The sequence below is a fragment of the Lipotes vexillifer genome, unplaced genomic scaffold (genome assembly GCF_000442215.2).
Source record: "Lipotes vexillifer unplaced genomic scaffold, Lipotes_vexillifer_v1.1 scaffold668, whole genome shotgun sequence".
In the NCBI taxonomy this organism is placed as follows: domain Eukaryota; kingdom Metazoa; phylum Chordata; class Mammalia; order Artiodactyla; family Lipotidae; genus Lipotes; species Lipotes vexillifer.
In genome coordinates this window covers 4,604,932-4,626,303 of record NW_006785319.1, presented here as the reverse complement: position 1 = coordinate 4,626,303, position 21,372 = coordinate 4,604,932, and the positions used below count along the sequence as shown (strand labels likewise).

General features: G+C 43.2%; 1 protein-coding gene across 1 annotated transcript in view; it reads right to left on the bottom strand.

Moving 5' to 3' along the window:
• The window catches only part of DDX60 (DExD/H-box helicase 60), a 79,092-nt gene that overhangs the window by 21,993 nt on the left and 35,727 nt on the right, over positions 1-21,372 (bottom strand). The window contains 10 exon segments of the mRNA XM_007457387.1: positions 1,610-1,762; positions 3,099-3,195; positions 7,114-7,272; positions 9,181-9,305; positions 10,340-10,483; positions 11,032-11,136; positions 16,035-16,144; positions 16,244-16,386; positions 17,224-17,339; positions 20,453-20,548. Coding sequence (XP_007457449.1) covers positions 1,610-1,762; positions 3,099-3,195; positions 7,114-7,272; positions 9,181-9,305; positions 10,340-10,483; positions 11,032-11,136; positions 16,035-16,144; positions 16,244-16,386; positions 17,224-17,339; positions 20,453-20,548 — 1,248 coding nt within the window.

The following is a 21,372-nucleotide window of genomic DNA, read 5'->3' as shown; positions in this document are numbered from 1 at the left end:
GAAAGGGAACTTCCCACAACAGGGAATAATACTGTTATAGACCCACTTACGGGCAGTGGCCAGCCTCACCCACTCTAACTTACCTGTGAGGATTATTTCTATGGAAATAAATTATCTAAGTAATAGAGCAAATTAAGTTTCACCTTTTCCCCTGAATTGCCATAATAACTGACCAGAAAAGGAGTAGGGGAAATTTTACAGTTTCTTAAATAATCTATTTTTACTCATTTTTTTCCATATAATGCTGGGTATTTCTAATGTTATTTCTATTTATACTGATTATCATAAAGTCATAGTTGAGGTTGATGGTAAAGTATATGGAATAATTTCCTTTAATTATTCTGAACCTGATATCGATACTCTGTCAAGATGAAACACACCATTTATTAACTGTTTTTATAAAGTTCTTCAATAAGAACATGAATGGGAAAAGAAAGAACATTAAATTTAGACTATAACTAGAATAAATACCTTTTGAAAAATGTGTTCTCAATACCAAAGCTATCTCTGTTTCCACAGTATTTTGCCTAGAGGGATCTAGTTATCCATTTACTAAGCTACTGGTAATGGAGCAACTACTATTTAAGATACTATTTTAGATCCAGGATAGGCTGATCAAAATAGTTGTGCCTCCTTACCTCAATTCATAATCATGTAAAAAATTCTGTTTCTGGTTATTGACTTTTCAAATAAATAAATAACTTGTTATTAGTTAAGAAAAAAGCTAAACAAAGTTGTTAATGATACATTTTGGTTTTTTTTCCAGATTACAGAATTACCCTTAAATTAGGATGTCAGATTTTCTTCAAGATTTATTTATTAAGATTAAAAGATACTCCCTCGAGTAACAGAATCAATCTCTCCCCTCCCCACCACACACAAATATAATGTACATAATTCAAAAACTTAATGTGGCAAATTAGAAAAAGTCAGGGTCTATCTTAAAATATTACTCAACGTCTAAATTAACTAGGAAATCACATAAACCCTCTTTGTGAATGTATCCAGAGTATCCCCTCACATCTTTAGGGGACACACCAAATACATAACAAGGGCTGGGTGTCAAGTGATTCAGGGAACCTTCCTCCTGTCCGCCACCAGGGACAGGACAGACTATGAGGATGGTGCCGCTAAAGTCTGCCGAGCCGTGCAGCTGGCCCCGGGGACGCAATACATCCTTGTCCTTATTTCTCCTAGTACACCGGGAAAAGATCTGATCGAAATGCTACCCTGAATGTCCTCCACACCCATGAAAAGACATCTACAGCCAAAATCACATGAACAGCTGACAAAATGCCGTCGACATTATAAATGAAAAGTGGGCGTTTATTCCTAGATCGCCACAGGTGTATTACAAACATAGTTGGAAATAGTTGGAACAGTACTTGTTTAGGGGATACCTGAATCTCACGAAAAAGAGATAAACTGAATGAGAGATTTCAAACCCCCTCCCTCAACTAAATGAGATGGAAAATGCAGTGGTATCGTGGGACGTTAAAAAAAAAAAAGACATAATTAGATTGGAAAAAATGGTTATTTTCCATTCGTTATGGGTGCTCAGCTTCATACAGACAGAGTTTTAAGTTATAAAATGAAGAACTTTACTTACCCTAATAAATCCTTTCCTAAAAAGAATCTCAACTAACTGCTTTTCTTTGGCGTCCAAAGAGCTGTGATGATATCCAATCCCCCTTGCTGCCAAAGCCTTCAGTTCGGCGCCTTTCCTTGAGAATTTCACTCGGTTAAACACCCTCTTCAAAGTCTGAAAGAAGCAAGAGTTTTAGGGATTTTGATCATCTCTTATCTAATTTTAATTTAAATCAGAATTTAAAATGGTGAAATGAAAATAACAGGCACACTATATAATAATTTAGCTAAATGAGGCCAATTATTTGAAATTAACTCTACACATAAAAAACATTTTATGGGAGCAACAGTAACTATCAGAAATGTTCCAAAGTCTTGGAGCAGAATGTCTCGCACTGTTTCACCCCATTTCAGGGGTGATAAGTACTGACCAAGCAGTAGACAATCCCCAGAGGAGGTGTGAGTGTGGCCGCTCCGGCCTGAGGGAGGTCAGATCAGCCCTAGGAGTTCTCCCTGGGGAGAGCGATTGCTCCAAGCAGAGCAGGTTCCTTACCTTACGTGGTCTGGGAAGGCGTCCTTCTCACTGTAAATTGGTCACAGATAGCCTTAAAAATATCCCTGCCCTAAGGAGGAAATCCACTTGCATGCAGAGTTTTATGTGCTAAAATAAACACTGCTTGTGAAAGAGAGAAGAAAAGAAAAAACCCCAAACCCTAAGAATCCAAAAGGAAAATACCCTCCATGTACAGTCAACTCCACAATGGGATATCAAGGACCCATGAAATGATGATGGTTCTCGAAAAGGAGGAAACCATGAAATTTACAAAAGAATGTATACAATAGAATGCACACATACGCACACAGGCATATGCCTGTATGCACCTATGTGTGTGTGTGCATGTATGTGCGCGTGTATGCGTGTGCATGTGTGTGCGTGTGGTCACAAAGACATGAAAGGTTCATCCAGAAGGGCAGTGATTACTTCCGACGGCTGGCATGGCTTTTATTGTTACTAATGTGTATTTTCAAATTCGTCTACCAAACGCATGCATTATTTGCACTATAAAACATTTTGAAGAAACGGCATACCACATTTAGATATTTCAATGTCTTTTTGGTGGCATGTTCTGACTATAACACAGAAGTCCTGAGCTTTAGAGAAATTGTGTATATATTATTTCAAGTGTATTGGACCACATGAACCGAAATATTCGGTTGAGGCGTGTGAGACCGGAGCGTGGAATTCAGGCTGTGCAAAACAGTATTGCAGGAAGAAATAAGGGAAGGGCAGCCACCCCCAGGGGTTAACTATTAACAAGCAAGAAATCATCTATAAACCTAATCCTGTCTTCTTCAAACATGCTCTGCAGAGCCCTCAGGGTTAGGTACAGACAGAAGGCCACGCACAAGGATTTCTATTCTGGAAGCGACGGCACTGAGGTATCACACCCAGCAGCGTCTGGAGCTGCGCAGTAGTAGCGGGAGTGTGAAATGGTTTCCAGGAGCATTGCTCCATCCTAAGGGCTCACCTCAGCATCTATGGCCTTCTGATCTGCATATGTGCAGTCCTGAGGGATCTCCAAGCTCTTCTCAAAAACCTTGAGGAGACTAGCACATTCAGCTTCATGGATTAGGCTTTGATCCATTTTTCTGGGATTTTTCTGGCTTCTTTTATCTCTGTTTATAAAAACAAATTTGAAGTGATGAACGGCCACATTTGGCCGCCACAGGAAGCCCAGGACATCCTTGATCCCCTCATCACCCAGACATTCACTGCTACATACACCCAGAGCACCCTGAACCAACCTTCTACCTCGGAAGCCTCTGGAACTTGTGGTCCCTCATTAGAAAAGTCCCCTATTGTGTCTGAATATTCCCCTCCCTTCCTCCTACTCTAAGCATCCTTCTTGCCAAATCCAGTTCTCCCAATATGACCCCCCCTGTCCCGTGCTAAAGTGATGAGCATTTTCTCTTTCACAGGCTTGGAGGAAGGTAGGTGCCCTCGGCTCCACATGGCCGAGTACAGGCCAGCTCCTTCTCTCTCTCCTCCTGCTACAGCAGCTCTGAGTTTGGTTGCCAAGGGCTCTTGGCGACACCATCCCCTGCAGAATTGCCCTCTGCTGACAAGAGCTCCCAAGAAATGCCTGTAAGGTTACAACACCTCCTGGGACTGGGAATGTGGCCCCCAGCCAGTACCTGACTGATAAGAGGTACACGAAACAGCCCCCTCGACCCACGCTGGCACGATCCTGCAGTGCACCCAGGCCTCCCAGTTGGCCAGGGTCAGCAATATTCCAGCAACACCACACCCTTATGCCTCTTCCTCACTTTTCCTCTGTTGCTTCGTCGCTTTCTTGCAGGTCCTGCTCAAGCACACCCCTTCAAGAGATCACTTCCATGAGGTCCCATCTCAGATCTCTGCGAGGAATCTGGCCTAAGACACTGCCCCACAAACACTGGCTTAGAGTCAGTCACCAAAGCGCATTATCCATCACTCCACGGGAACCACCTTTCACAGACACCCACATCTCTGGTCCTTTCTTGGTTTGTCTCTGGTGAATGAGAAAAGCTGCTGCCATATCAGTAAACAAAGGATGCTGCAGCCGTCAAGCCAGTACAGTCACCCCGACGGTGAACCCTGAGGGAACTCAGGATGGAGACTCATGGGCTGCCCACCGCCAAGTCCGCAGCCTCTGCAGCCCGCCTCCATGGTGCACCCCGAGGGGACTCAGGATGGGAAAGCACAGGACACTGGCCCCAGCGCTGAGGTGCAGATCAAAGGAATGTTTTCAGTGAGCCCAGACTCTTGCATCTTCCCATACACTGAAAAGTGCTAAACTCCTTAACTTGAGATGTCTGGTTTTCTTTAATTAAGAGTCATCTTTTGATGTTCCGACTACCTGGCCTTTGTTGCAAAAACTCCTCTATATCCTGGCTCCCCCCTTACCTCTTGGGAGCAGCCCCTCAGAGCTGTCTGAGAGGCTGAGTCCCGGGCTTAAGTCCTTAGAACGTTCAGGAAATAAAACCTAATTCTCAACTTTTAGGCTGTGCTTTTTTTTTTTGGTCAACACTCTCGCCTTTGCACATAAGACAGCTCCTAATATGAGAATATGTGCTAACCAGTGTCCCGTCTAACTCCATTTCAGGGGTGAGAAATACAGATCAAGCAGTAGACGCACCATCAACTCACTTCCTGGGACATTCCCTTCACCTCCAAGGGCAATGCCGGGACCAGCACAGGCAGAGGGCTAACGGAGGCCCCCATACTGTTGTCTAAGGATTTCTAAGTTTTAAATTGAGGTACCAAACTTTCAGATAAAATACATCCTTCTCCTACCCCGACAAATAAAGCTCTGTAACCACCTGGAATCTGAAGGGTGAGAGTGAGCTCCAGAGGGATGTCTCCTGAGCTGCACCAACTCCTAATTTTAAGGGAATGGCTGCAGATGGGGAGGCCGGCTTGGGGTTCTCTGAAGCACAGGGCCCAGGGCAAGGGTCTCAACACTCTCAGTGTAATCATGGTGCTGAACGAGGTAGGAAAATGCTGACTGAAAGAAAATGCACAACCTAGAAGTTGAGAATTACGTTCTATTCGGTGGACATTCTTAGGACTTCAAGCCCAGGAGACAGCATCTCACATAACTCTGAGAGACTGCTCTGAGGAGGTGATGGGAGGAGCCAGGATGCAAAAGAGTTTTTGCAACAAAGACCAGGTGGTCCGAACATCAAAGGATTACTGCTAATTAAAGAAAACCAGACACCCCCCAGTTAAGGAATTTAGCGCTTTTCCATGTATGGGAAGATGCAAAGTCTGGACTCACTGGAATCATTCCTTTGATGTGCACCTCAGCTCTCTGGGGCCAGTGTCCTATGCTTTCCCATCCTGAGTCCCCTCAGGGTGCACTGCCGGGGAGAGTGGTGGCTTGATGGCTGCAACATCCTTTGTTTACCGATATGACAGCAGCATTCTTAGTTCACGAAAACATTCATCTTATTTTTAAAGCTTGACTTGTTGGTCACTAATGCAACGTGACGCCGTGACTGCCAGCGTCCTGAAGAAAAGCCGTCTAAGGACTAGTGATTGAAAAGGCTGACACCTACCATCACTTCCAGGGAAACAGAGTAACAGGCAGAAGGAAGAGACACAGAAGTGGCAGCAGGAAATTCTGACCTGCTCCAGAACGTGAAAAATCTGAGCCCAAGAAGCTCTAAAAGCTGTTTCAACTTTCAGGGAAGTAACTACCAATCATTGCAAAATATTTATGGACCAGCTGTGACCTGCCAAGCAATGTGTTAAGACTGTGTAAGCAGCTCTTTGCAGGAAACCGCCCTCAGCAGGAAGCCCCTTTCCTTGTCACTTTAGCAGAGCTGTATCGTGACTTTTCACCAGGCATCCCAGGCTCTACTCATCTCCGGCCCAAGCACACCTTTCAAGTCTCTAGATCACGCAATACTTTGCCTAACGTACCGGTTCTTTCTGCAGATCAAAGGGGGAGGAGAGAAGTAATTAACGGGTGACCAGGTCTCTTCCCAAGCTTCCCCTTCAGTAATCTCCCCAGCAAACGGCGTGACCGAGAGCACACCTAGAGGCAGATGGCGAGGATTCCACGGGCCTGCACACGGTGGCGGACGGCGAGGACCCTGACCCCCAGCTCAGTGATTACTCCCCTCCTTCCCTTGAAAACTTCCAAGGCCGAACAGACTCTCAGAAGTGGTTTGGGGGGAACACTGAGTCCACCATCTCCCCACGTTGCCGGCATCCTGATTAAAGGAACCTTTCCTTTCTGCCGACATCTGTGAGTATGTAATCGGGTCCAGCGAGACTCAGGACCCGAGTCATTCGCTAACAACTGGACATATTAATAAGAAGAGGAAAACACAGGGTCCCTGCTGTGAGAGAGCTTAACGATTTAGGAAAAAGACAGCAACACATCATAATCGACCTACTAAATACTCTGCAGCGTAGCAAGAGCCCGGGAGAAAGGGCACTATTTCTAAGTGGGGCATGAGGGCAAGCTTCAGAGAGGCACAGCGAACTCATGAGCAGAAGCTCTGGGGGCGAGCGGGAAGGAGGGACTCAAGCAGAAGGGCCACGTCACGGGAAAGTGCAAAACTCCAGACACGGTGGTCCACCAACAACGGCCCAGGAGAAGGAACAGTGAGCGTGGGTAAGTTAATCAATGAGAATGTCAGCAAGAGCGGTGTCAGCTACACCACAGCGTGGTGTGCCTCGAAGCTCCCAAGCCCAAGAAGAAGACCTCTGTGATCACCCGAGGAAGATGCGGGCCCATCCAGACCAGGCTGCCACTGAGGATGGGAGGGTGGGAGGAAGGAAAGACGCAGTCATCAGAATTAGACACACGAGAACAAGGCGGGAGCCAGGAGCACACACAGTTCTCCGAAGCACAGAACGGGCCTGCAAATAAGGGACAGCTAGGATGTCTGTAGAGCCCAGTGTACATTCCTGTTGGGACCTGTGACGTATTTCAGCCTTCCAACCACCAGTGTGTTGAGTCACATACTCACATTTTCTTCTGTGTCTCAAGGGATTTTCTAACTTTTCGAAGTTTTCTCTCCATGTCGTAGGCCTCCTTATCAGCCTTGAGGGGCATTCTGCTCTGTTGCTTTATCACTAGGAACCTTTTCACATTTCTAGCGCTTCTCTCTACAGCCCCTAAATTAAATCTGGAAGCAAAGAAAAAGAACGCTTGCCTTGAAAGTCATGTGATAAATACAATTCAGTCATATAGCCGCCCACTGCTGTCATCCTGACACACAGCTGTTGAGCTTCTAATCTCCACTTTTATGAGCATCATCCTGAACAGGCACCTGAGGTGTTCTGGGTCGGCAGACCCATCATTAACCGCCTTACAGGAAACATTAACTGTCTCCTGGGGCAACAGCAAGCAGAGCCCCCAGAGACTCCTCCTGCAAGAGGGGTCAGGCACGCCACAGGCAAGGAACAGGTAACAATGGATTTTCTCTATTTACAGAAGAGAGATGTTCCTTCTTCCTCTCTTAAGAGGCGAGAAGAAATTTTTTTACTCATTTATTTTTATTGTTATTGTAGCTGTTCTTGTGTCTAACAGCATCAAAGACCCTTAGTGTTAGATAAATATATGTAAGTCCAGATTTTTTTTTTCCTCCAAAGTATAGTTGATTTACAATATCACGTTAGTTTCAGTTGTACAACACAGTAATTCAGTATTTTTGAAAATTCTATTCCATTTAGGTTACTACAAGATCAAGGCTATCATTCCCCGTGCTATACAGTAGGTCCTTGTTGCCTACCTAGTATATGGTAGTTTGCATCTGTTAATCCCAAACCCCTCATCTGTCCCTCCCCACTTTTCCTCTTCCCTTTGGTAGCCGGAAGTTTGTTTTCTATGTCTGTGTGACCGTTTCCGTTTTACTTATACATTCATTTGTATTATTTTTTAGATTCCACATATCTAAAAATATGATAGCATACAGTATTCGTCTTTCTCTGTCAGACTTATTTCACTAGAGAATATTATGGTTAGTGAAATAAATCAGATTTCTTGACGGCCAAATCTTCTGTGAATTTTAGTGCCTCCTTTGCTTTTCTCTGTGTGTTTCTGTTTTCAGTTTTATTGAGACAAAACTGACATATAACGCTGCATACGTTTAAGTTATACAAAACATGACAAGTTGATAAAGGTAAACATAGCAAAATGATGACTATAATAAGGTTAGTTCACAAAACCACCACCTCACAAAGTTACCTTTTTTTCCTTTTGTGGTGAGAACATTTCAAATCTACTCTTAGCCACTTTCAAGTATGCAATACAGTATTGTTACCTGGAGTCACCACGACGGAATTAGATCCTCAGGACTTATTCATTACATAACTGGAAGTCTGTACCTTTGACCAGCATCTCTCACTTTCTGTCACTCCCATGTCCCTGGCAACCACTAATCTACTCTCTGTTTCTATGAGTAAGGCTTTTTCAGATTCCACATACAAGTGAGATGGTACAGTAAAATTTTGCTCTTTTAGGTAGGATGGAGAGAATTGGGGGTTTTCATCCTAACTTCTTGGATTGTGACTATTTCTTTCTAGAGACCAGGTAAACCCAGGGGTTACTGGCCTCTACAATCCAGAAATGTCTCCAGAGTCTGGGCTTTATACCTTTTGAAATGGAAATACCTAGGGACATATGGTCCAGACTTCCCGGCACCTTGGGACTTAAACTAGCATATTGTAAGGCTACTTTAATTTTAGGTGGGGCAACTGTGTGCATAAACTTTCTATCTCTTTTGTAAAAAACCTAGGTATTGACTGAAAATTAACAAGACCTAATTAAAAAGACACTAGTTTATAGTAAAAGGAGAGGAAGAAATGGAGAAAGAAAACCACGTAAAGAAGGTGATGTGTAATAGCACAAGTAAAATTATTTTTGTAAGAACTAAACTAGAAAGGTATAGTTTTAAATATGCACTCTAATAACAAAAGGGCACCAAATATCATACTGAACGCTATTTTACAAGAGTCAAGTTTGTGTAACTTCCCTCTACTTAAAAGAATGCATCTAATGCAAATTACAACCAAAAACAAATTAAATGACTTACAAAAAAAACAGTGCAGGTAACTTCTCCATTTGCCTCAGCTTTTCAACAAGACGTGGAAACATAAATGCCATGTTTTCTGAACTAACAACCGAAGGAGGACGGAGATTCCTCAGGACCATTCTGGCCTGTGGCAGTGAAAAGAAAATTATTGTAAGTTCTGCGTAATGAAGACATGAATTCCTGCTTCTGGCTAAAACATTTTCATAGTTATCTAATCTATATTTCTGTGGTTCTTTAATAGACTATGTAACAAAAATAATGAAAGTATAAGATAAAACACTGCAAAAGAACCATCAAAGAAATATATAAATCAACATTTAGATATCATATACGAGAGAACAAAAAGATAAACAGTAATACCCATGCGCGTGCGTGCGTGCAATTTAACATGCAATTTTTTAAAGCAACACAAATCAGTCAGGAAGAGGGTTATTTGGTAAATGATGCTGGTTCCACTACATGGCAGGAGGTGGGGTAAATCAGTTTCTCTCTACATCATGTAACATATATATACATGATATAAGTTTCTCTCTATATCACGTATCACTCACAAATACATTTTAAAGGTTTTTCTTGACAAAGTAAGTGGAATAAAATATAATTATACAGGAGCAGGAGGTAAGTTAAAATAGAATGGGAAAAACTCACCTGAGAAAACTCTAATGTATGTCACACCCCCAAAATCAGAAACCTTAATACGTGACAACAGAGCAAACTCCAAAATAAAAAAGACCAGCCACTTACTTAAAACAAATGTGCACAACTCATACGACCCCGGACTAAGGTTGTAATACAAAAATAGTTCCTACAAATTAAAATAAAAATCATAAAAGAAAAAAAAACTTTCCAGATGAAAAAGAGATAAAGGGATGAAAAGCCCTTCTCAGCTGCTGTCACTGTGATTCCCGAGCATCATGATCAGGAAAGGGCCCCTCTGTACTCATCCGTCAGAACGTGGAGCACACGTCACGGGAGGGACAGAGGACAAGACAAGGACATAGGTCCTTTCTCTCTCTCTAGTCTATCTCAGAATCACTGGACTTCGTGCTCAACTGAAAATCCTACAATGGAAGCTGAAGATTAAAGAAAGCCAGAAAATAGTAATGACTGCACAGCACAACTCAAGGGGACAAGAACACACAGGCGCTTCACCCGAAACACGTGTGATAATTCCCTCCTTGACGTGCCGGCTCTTCACCCAGCCCGTCAGTTCTGCCTTTAAGCTCTCTTCGTACTTTCTAGCATCCATCTTTCGAATGACTATTTTATTCTTAAAATGAACGAATTCCTCTGGACACAACTCCTTGAAAAGGAATACCACAGAATTCAATAAAATCACGCAAGAAAATCCAAAAGTGTTATCTCAGCAATATGTCTCATTAACAGAATTACAAGCGCCTTGAGAGTACAGGATGAACTTCTATCTCCCCATCATTTCTGGTGTGTAAACTTAATAGGATGGCGAACGCTTAAGGCAGAATGTGCAGCAAAACCAAACAGGAGATGAACAAAGATGGACAGAGAGAAGGCAGGGGCGTGAGAGGAGAGAAAGGCAGGAACAGAAACCCGGGAACCAGCACACAGGAGGGGAGATGAAAGGACTGTCCTATCACAGAAAGTGAAAGAGGAAGCGTGCTCAGGAGTTCAGGGGTACTCCGCCCAGTTACAGGAAAACACAGACCGTCAGGAGGAAGGCTGTCTAGAGAAGGGGCAACCTTATTTTGGAAAGAGTCCACAGGTAACTTTCAAAGATCAGGTGCAAGTGATTAGAAAGAGTGAGAGCTTGTCTTTGTGAGCAGCAGTTACCATCCACTTCAATCAATTCAAAATAAATGCAGAATTACTATTTACCTGAGCCCTGGGCCAACCTTCCCAGAATTCAAACATGGTATCATAAAGCTGGATCATTTCTCGAGGTGAAAGGGTAAGATCAGAAGGGAATCCAAACTTGTCAATCTATGTTTAAAATAAAATTGAAAAATTTAATATTCCTTCTATTCCATCTGACGTTCCATCCTCTGCCTCAGCATCACTCATTATCATGAACCCAAAGACACTGAAAACAGCACTGATCTAACATGCCCAATAGTGGCTCAGCGCAAACAAAATACTAACCAAGAGTGTCCCTGATTTACTAATAGAGAAAAAAACTCAAAAGCCCACCGAAAGGTTTTTGTATTTCCTAAGACCTTTCAGCTGAGCCAATTCTCTTAGGAGGGCCGGGAGGCTCAAAGATCTGTGGACTCAGTTTAGACAAGAACACACAGCCTCCACCCTGTAACTGGAAGTGGAACTGATTTAATTATGAATGTGATTCCTGGCTTTTGAGTACCAAGCCAGGCTAAAAGGGGCAAATCTGGTTTTCTCAAGTCCTATGATAACTTGAAGGTCACCTTCACGACACTCCAGGAAACTTCTCCCCAGGTTACTGACTTGGTTCTGCTAAGCCTTCTGGATATCCACGTCATTATTTTTCCACAAATATTTAAAAATATAAATTAAAAATTCCTGTTCTCCAAAAGCCTGTACTGCAGTAAATGCTACTGGATTCAACCACTGTTGCTACGAATCCACTGCTTGTGGAAACTATGATCCCTGAGACGCTGGCAGGTTTTCTTCAAAAGAAAAGTTGGGGACAGGGGGGTTTTATTCTAGGAATCGGCTTCCTCAAGGGTTCTCATTGGAAACGTTAAATCTCCAAGAAGGGGCTACAGTATCCAGGTTTCTCCAAAATTATTTGACAATAGGGAACTTGTTTTTGTAAACAGCTGCTAAGTTATGAAACTCAGGTTTGGAAGTTCTGGGCTAAAAAAAGCCACCCCAAATGATACAGCTGAAAAAAATTGTTTGGTTGGATGGAAAGTGCAATCAAGTTTGAATCAGAAGATCTAGGTCTAATTCCACCTCTAAATGCTGGTTCCTCATCTACAATACAGGATCAAAATATCTGTCTTGCCACCTCACAGACTGTGCTAAAAGCAAACAAGATAAATACATCAGCACAGGTTTTTTTAAACTTTTTAAACTAGTAGATAAATAAGTCTTGAAGAGCTAATGCCCAGTATGGTGATTACAGAAAACAAAGCTGTATCATGAACACCAAACATGCTAAGAGACTAGATCTTAATTGTCCCACCACAGAAAAGGGATGAGGGGGGGCTTCCTGGGTGGCGCAGTGGTTGAGAGTCCACCTGCCGACGCAGGGGACGCGGGTTCGTGCCCTGGTCCGGGAGGATCCCACATGCCGCGGAGAGGCTGGGCCCGTGAGCCATGGCCGCTGAGCCTGCGCGTCCGGAGCCTGTGCTCCGCAACGGGAGAGACCACAACAGTGAGAGGCCCGTGTACCACAAAAAAAAAAAAAAAAAAAAAAAAAAAATGGGGATGAGGGGCTTCCCTGGTGGCTCAGTGGTTAAGAATACGCCTGCCAATGCAGGGGCCATGGGTTCTATCCCTGGTCCGAGAAGATGACACATACCGCGGAGCAACTAAGCCCGTGCTCCACAACTACTGAGCCTGCGCTCTAGAGCCCGTGAGCCACAACTACTGAGCCCGTGCACCACAATTACTGAGCCCGCATGCCTAGAGCCCGTGCTCCGCAACAAGAGAAGCCACCGCAATGAAAAGCCTGCACACCGCCACGAACAGTAGCCCACACTCGCCACGACTAGAGAAAGCCTATGCGCAGCAACGAAGACTCAACGCAGCCAAAAATAAATAAATAAATTTTAAAAAATAATAAAAAGTAAAAGATGTTAAAGATAAAAAAAGAAGGGATGAGGACTCAGACTGGACACAGGTGGCAGACACACTGCAAAATAAATGTACCAAATCAACACGCTGCACCCCTTAAACTTATACAAGGTTTTATGTCAAACGTATTTCAATTAAAAGAATCAACCGGGCTTTGAATGAGGCTTGTAAAAATCTATAGGATGCAGGTGATTTCCTGGAATCACTGTTTATAGCATCTCAGTCTGAGCACTGAACTAACTGAACAGAAAAAGCTACATTTTGCCAAATAGTACGTGAATATGTTATTTTGGAATGTTAGCATTTTCTTCTCTTATTATTACTACTTAAAAGTGGCAGCTTATTTTGTCTAAATAAAATAAAATAAATCCAAGAACTATCATAATTTTTAAGACACAAATCTTCTGTTTTCGTCATGAGAATGCTTATGATTTCTTAGGGCTTTTAAGCTTTTAAAAAAGCCTGCATGTCCATATTTCTACCATGGAGGGCAACTCTGCTTTTGCCACGGATTTGTTGTCAGAATTAAGTTACGTAACACGTGGCATAGGCCTAGTAAACTGCCTGGCACGTGATCGATGCCTCAACTCTCGCGGTGACTGATGAATGACCAACCTACAGGTCTTAATGTTTTTAATCAATTTCACGACTCCGTGGCTAAAAGCTGGGCATTCCCTTCAGTTGGTCTTCACTATACGATAACTTACGAGCTGGTAAAAAACTGAGCCAGCACAGGTGTAAAAGGAAGAGACATAAAAGGTCACAGATTCACACCCACCTTCATTTATGAACACACAGCATTACTCACGATGTTGTCTGGGCAAATCACATCGTCCCCAACCTCGCAGGTGACGGAAGCACTGCTCCACGTGCAGGCGAAAAAGACCAGTGGCTTGGCTCCTCCCACATTTGCTGGGGCTGACACCGTCATCCCACCCCACCCCGACTTGCTTTTTTATCACTGATGCTTTAGGAAACATCCCATACACACAGGTGCCAAAACACATATTTAACACTGTCCAAGCCCCATTCCTATTGCCAATGTCCGGGAGCCTGAAGGAGACTCATGCAGCAGCGTGACGTTTGCAGAGGTCACATGGGGTTACGGGAGCTGGAGCAGCTTCCCAGTTGTTCCATTAATAAGTACTGAGATAGAGGAAAGGCACTTGGACCAAAATGCCTGCCTCACCAAGTTCTCCCAACCACCGTACTCACTGCTGTTTAAAGACAACCTTCCCTGAACCATCTAAACACAACAAGTGACTGTGAAAATACTACGCTACTTAAAAACGCCAGGAAATAACATGGAAAGAGAAGAGAAAAGGAGAGAAAGACAGAGAAAGGAGTCTTGTTATCAATTTGTGGGTTACCATCACTATTCTAGTTTGGGGATGTGAGTTAGGTCACAGGAATTTTTTCCACATTTTAGTTTTCTTTAGAGTGTAGATAGAGCCACTGCCACACAAAAGAGAAAGTTCCATAATAAAATCCTGTTGGAAAATTACCATCGCTAGGATTCATTCTGTTGCTTTTAGAAGCTACTGCATCACAGCCCAGAGGCTATAAAGTGATTCTCACTCACTCCCTCACCTAGGCATTTGTCCACCAGATTGTCCAGAATACAGTGATAAGACTGCAGGCTCTGGAATCGGTCTATCTGAGACTGCATCCCAGCCCCACCCCTTCCTCAGTGGTACAAGTTCTCTCTGCCCCACCTTCCTCACTTGCCAAATGGGAATATCAATACAGCATGTATCCTAAAATTGTGATGGTTAAAAGAGACAAAATATGTAAAATTCTTAGAACCCAAAGTAAGTGCTCCATTTGGGTTGGCTATATTTGTGTAATATACATTTTAATTTTATATACATAGCAGTTAGCTACAAACTACAAGGACACAAAGTCTGTCTTCAAGGACTTAGTGTAGTAAGAAGACAAAGCATGTAAAGAACTTCAGCAGCAAGCTGACCATAACTGTTGTCACACAAGAAAAATATAGACAAGGTGCTATGGAGAGAAGATTCCATCCAGCTAAGGAAGTCACAGAGGATTCTGAAGGTTTCCCATTAGAAGAATCACCAAAGATGAACAGAGTCTGGACAACGGGCACTTTGCATCTGTGCTGAAACACTCCAGTTTATATATAAATCATGAGGGCTTCCAGGTAAAATCCATCAAGTAGATGAACAGAAAGGACCTGGGGCCAGTTCCTAGAAGACCTGGGAAGCCTAGCTAAGGAGCTGTGCCTTTTGCCGGTTCCAAAGAAAAGCCATTAGAGGCTCGGCAGGATCAGAATTATCCTTACTAATTATTTATCTAAATTAGCTTTCTGATCCAGATGATTATTTAGGCAGAACATGGAACTGCTCCCTGTGACATCAAATATCTTAAATAAAGAAAACTCCATGCGCCTGAAAAATTCTCCATTTAGAAGGCTCATCTGACAACAGAATTTAGAGGACATTTAACTTATCCAGTCTTGGAAGGAAGGCAAACTATTGCTTAATTATCACTTTGAGAGGCAACCAGAGCTTTAATGGGCTATTCCTGAGAATAGAAGGAAAAAGGAAAAATAATATGCAAGAAAAATTAAGAAATCTTCCCCCACTCAAACCCCAGCGCGCCACATGAGGTCCCCTTAAGACCTCCACCTTACTGATTCACTACCAAAAAGTCATATGATTGCTATGTTAGTGAAAAGCGCCTTTCCCTTGTTTGACCCAATTCACGGCAATCAGATTCTCACACGTACAAGGTACCTGCCCACACACAGTTGTAGCTGCATTAAGAGAAGCGTTAGTGTCCTTGAAGGTGGACAGATGGGACACAGGTGCTGAGAAGGAAAATGCACAAAGAATAAAGAAAATCGACCCCCAAAAACGTCAGGTTAAGATGTTCAGTCATTCGTAAGCTTTGCAGATGTAGACACCACTGAGGAGCAGATGAAAACTGTGAAGTTATTCTTGTTACTCTTAAAACTCAGGTTCAATATCTGTTACAGAGCATCGATTCTGTAATTCTGAGGAGTGTCACCCAGGCAGCTTTGCAATATGATACAAACCACCGACGTGGCTCACAACAAACATGGCGGAACCATCACTCACATGGTCCGTGGTCAGCGCAGCGCACGGGTGAAAATGGTCAAAGGAGATGTCATGATTGTTTACTGAACATATGTGCTTCTCTAAATCATTGTATCTCTCTGCATAGAGCACTGGAAATGAAGAGCAAGGATTTCCAAATGAATGAACACACAATGGCTGGAATAACTTGAAAGGAAACGATAATATTCCTATGAATATGTCAAACATACCAAGTCTCACTTTATACGACTGTTTCATCAGTAAGCAGTCTCGGTGAGAACTGGCGCGGCAGCCGGCATTTCTTGAAGAAGCAGAATTTTTTTCCATCATACTGTCTGTCTGTTTCCAGTACTGTTTTACGGATCGTAGCCACCTTAAAAATTAAAATTACGTATTATTTAGGCAGAACATGGAACCACTTCCTGTGAAAGGATTTTAAAGTACTTTAAATAAAGAAAATTTTATGTGCCTTAAAAATTACTTAAGGGAATAGGCCCTGGAGCCAGATGACCTAAGATCGAATCCCAGCCTCCTTACCAAGGGCTGAAGCTCTTGGTTGGATCACAAAATCTCTCTGGGCCTCATTTTCCACATTTAAAATGGAAATAATAGTAGCAGTATGGAAAAGACTATCTAACAGTAGTAATGAAAATAATAAATCATGAGGGTTGTTGGCCATTTAAAATAAATTAACATATGCAAAGCACTTAGAACAGCACCTGGCAAACAGGAGCCTTTGCTGTAATTCTTGTTGTTAGTGGGCAAAAATCCAGCCCAGTGAATAAATAATATGGGGTTTTCAACTAATAAGGCTTCACTATCTTTCTAAACATCTACAAAGTGGGACAACATAAGAAATCTCAAGGTCCATGGCAGAGCATGTCATTATACCATTTTAATTTTATTTCTTGGTAAAGGACAAAGAAAAAGAAACATAAATCGATAACTTCCGGTGAACCTTTTTTGAGATATGGGGGAAATTTCCTAGTCAGCTGCAGATCCAGCTGGGAGAACCCTTGATTTTCCTTTATAGAGTGTGGGCTTGCTCAGCACCTGCCAGGAGGGGTGACTCTGGTTCCTTGAATATGCAGAGATAAGGTAATAAATTCACCAGAAAGTTATGAAACTCTCCAGAACCCAGATAGAAAGCATGACATTCAAACATTCAAAACAGTTAAGCATTGTATCCGGACTGGAAGCTAATGCCTACTCGGTGAGATGCTCCGGGTTGCTGATGGTAGCAGAAAGGGCCAGGAAGGGACAGCGGATCATGACAAGGAGGTGCTCCCAGACCTCTGCTCCAATTTCTCCACCAAGACAGTGGACCTATTAAAGACAAAAATTCTCCATTAAAAATGAGCAGGAGGTCTGAAGAGATATTTCTCCAAAGAAAACAAACAGATGGCCAACAGGCACATGAAAAGACACTCAACATCGCCAGTCATCGAGAAATGAAAATCAAAACCACATGAGATATCACTCTCATCTGTCAGAACGGCCATCATCAAAAAGAACACAAATAACAAGTGTTGGCAAGAATGTGGAGAAAAGAGAACGCTTGTGCACTGTTGGTGAGAATGTAAATTGGTGCAGCCACTGCGGAAAACAGTATGGAGGTTCCTCAAAAACCTAAAAATAGAGTTACCATATGATCCAGCAATTCCACTTCGGGGTATTTATCCAAAGAATACCAAAAGATATAAGCAACCCCCGTGTTAATTGCAGCACTATGTATAACAGCCAAGATATGAAGCAATCTAAGTGTCCACTGGAGGATGAGTGGATAAAGAAATTGTGGTATGTATATGCAGAATGGAATATTATTCAGCCATAAAAAAGAATGAAATCTTCCCATTTGTGACAACATGGAAGGACCTCAAGGGCATTATGCTAAGTGAAATAAATCAACAAATCAGACATAAAAAGACAAATAATGATCTCACATGTGAAATCTTAAAAAAAAAACCCACACACACAAAAAAACAAGCCCAAAGACATAGAGAACAAATAGGTATTTGCAACAGGTGGGCATGGGAGAAACGGGTGAACTGCTTTTATTTGTTTCAGTTTAGTTTAAATAAATTAATTTCTCAGTTGATTTAAAATCAGCAAATGAAAATAAGACAGGGAAACTTGAATCATCATACGTGGTCTCCAATTACCTTTAATCAACCATGCCAAGTTTACGTAAATATTGGCAAATTCAGGCAATAGAAAATCTTGACACAAATTCTTTTAATTCCCATAACCAATCCATCAATAATTCCTCTTTATCTTACTTTCCAAAATGTCTTTCAGATCTAAGCATTTTCTCCATGTCCACGGCCCCCAAGTCAACCATGATACCCTCCTGGCCACCCTCCTAGCTTCCCAGGCCATCCCCTGAATTCTTCACATCACAGCCAACAGATACGTCTCAAGGATGAATTCCATCAGGCCATGTCCACAATTATATTTCTTCAATATCTTCCCATTGCATGTGGAACAAAATATAAACTCCTGAACAGGGCGTATATGTTGTGCTGGGAGTAACCGCCCCCGACCTGCCTCTCCAGCTTCATTCAAGCCTCTCTCCCATCCTGCCCTCACTTTTCTCCGGACACACTGAACTTCGCTTTGTTCCTTGACCACAACTTTCCTACCCCGGAGCTTCCACATATATTGTTCCTTCTGCTCTTACCCCCTTTTGAACTTGCAGAGTTCGGTTCAATGTCGCCCCACTAGAAGACTTTCTGACCAGCCACCACAGAGCCGTCCCCCTGCTGTCTCCCTGCCATCACCACAGTGGGGTCACACTGATCCATCTCGTCACCATACACACTGATGCGGGCTGCCACCGTCATGGGTAGGCGTAGCTGTCTATCCCCTTTTTTCCAATGACTCTGTGACTTACCCTGGGCATTCCCAGCACCAACAGTGCCTGGCATTGTGGAGATACTCCTTATATATTTGCTGAATTAATGAATGGCTTTTGACCAAATAAAGCAAATGGAACTAGATTTAGGGAAGATTCTCAAATGTGGTCTCCTTTAAACAGATTAAACTATGACACCCGGCAATCAACTGGAAAGAACTTACCATCAGAGCCAGACAATTAAAAAAAAGAAAAAACTTCCCCTGCCCATTTGGCTTTGCCCTAGTCAGATAATACACCAGTCCGCTGAGTGGTGACCTTAGGCTTCGTACGGATAACACACTTCCTTGGTTCTGCCAGAATAGACCTCAGTCTCCAAAGCCCGTCAGCTTTACCCTGACATCAAACTGGGGAAACTGAGGTACCCCATGTCACAGCATTTCAAAGCTTTGAGACTAGAGTACAATTCAAGGTTCTAGATTGCAAAGACAAAGCTGTTGGATTTTTTTTTTCAATATGAATATTCAAGGCCTTCAGGATGTAGCATATATAGAATGAGCAAAAAAAAACCCACAGGAAGTCAGATTCAAACCAATCAAAAGCATAGCTTGCTTGGTAGCTTCAAGCTTACGACAGGAAAAATTAAGTAAAATACAGGCTTATCATCACTTTCCCCTTTAAACTGAAAACCCCTTGGAGCAAAAGAATTCTTTTATAATGCTTTAAGTCTCTTTGAATAAATATTCTTAATTCTGCCGTAAAAACTTTCTCAGTATCCTTCATCTGCTCTATAAATGTCCATCATTTTCCATCCTGCTCTCTCTGCCCAAGGAAACTGACCCACAGAGGGTACTTTAAAAGAGCTCCAATGCTCTCTGGTTCCACTGGCTTTGGCCAAAGGAGAGCCTGGGCAAGAGACCTGAAGGGAATGAGGGTGAGGTCTTTGTGCCATTGGCTGCCTTCCTGGCAGGTTACCCTGAGCCAGGTGTGCTCCTCAGCTAAGCCAGCTGCCCCTTGCAAAGCGGCCAGCACACTCAATCTCCCTGTGGGTCTCGGTGACCATATCTTTCCTTGTCCCTTTAGGCTGAGGGGTAACCTCCTCGCCCTGGGCTACTGCACTAACGGCACAGTTCCCCCCGCCCACACACCTTTGCAAAAAGCTCTTCCTGAATTCTTCCATTTTGCATGTGCCATCTGTTTCCTGCTGGGACCATGACTGACAAGATACTGTACATAACTGACATCATTGTTATAGCCCCAAACTCTTTGCTTTGGAGATCAAAGATCAGATTTTTGGAATCTCTGTCCAAGAAAACTTATGCCCTGGTGGTGAGTTCTACTCCTCTGAAACGGTGGTCACCGAAGACAGCTCCTCTGCCATCCAGAGGTCCGCAGACACAGATACCCTGTCCTGAGCCAGAACAGGAAAACGGAGCCCAAAGACTGGCGTGATTCACAGGGGAAAGACAGTGTCCTCCGCAACTGAAACTCCACGCAGACGATGAATGCCCCGAAGCGGCAAATGTCTTCAGAGTGGCGCTTATGCGACCAGGAACTCAACCCAGAGAAATAATACCAAACCTACCTCATCAAATATAACATATCTGATCCTTTTCACCCACGCCTGGCGATGCGGAGCTAGCAGCAGAATTTCAAAGCAGGCAGGCACTGTGATAAGTACCTAAAAACAAGAACATTGTGCAAACAGACACTTCTGAGCACTTGCTACACCCAGATGTAGTTCTAAGAATATAAAAGAAAGAGTCAAAACTCCTGAATGGACCTGCTGATTAAGTAGAATATGATATATTCGTTTGAATCTTGTGAAACTGCAATTTTTATAGGTCAAAATGGTAAAATGTCAGATTTGAAGTTTAAATTCTTATTTATGAGCATTCACGGTAATAACAATAGGGAAAGTTCATTGTCGCAGGTTTATTCCTTCGAAAGCTGACCCCGAGGTTCAGTTCAGGTTGAAAACCGTTTATTAAAAATGAACAACTATGGAAGTTGGGAGAGGATGGGGCAGAGGGAGGTGAACTTCAGAACACACCTGGCGACGCTTTGGCCCACCTAGCTTGGACTCTGGAGTGCGTGGTGGCCATCCGTGCTACTCCACACGCAGCCGAAATGGCCAGTGTCTCTGCCCCAGCCCCGCTCAGTCCCAGGGTGCCGAAAGTGGGGCAGCACAGGGGCCGACAGCAGGCCTCTGTCGGACCTCACGCCCCGCCCCTGGGCAGCGGTGCTCTTACAAATGGTGATGTGGGTGTCACATCTCACATCTACCATGCAACGTGCTATAGTCACGTTTTCACTTTCTGTTTAGCTGTAACTGTTTTCAGTGAGTTTAATAAGGAGGGAAACTGTCTGATTTACTTAACACCATGAAGTCCATCCATAAATACAACAGTTTGAAATTATGATGAGTATCCTTCCCATCAAGAAAGGTCAAGAGGGGCTTCCCTAGTGGCGCAGTGGTTGAGAGTCCGCCTGCCGATGCAGGGG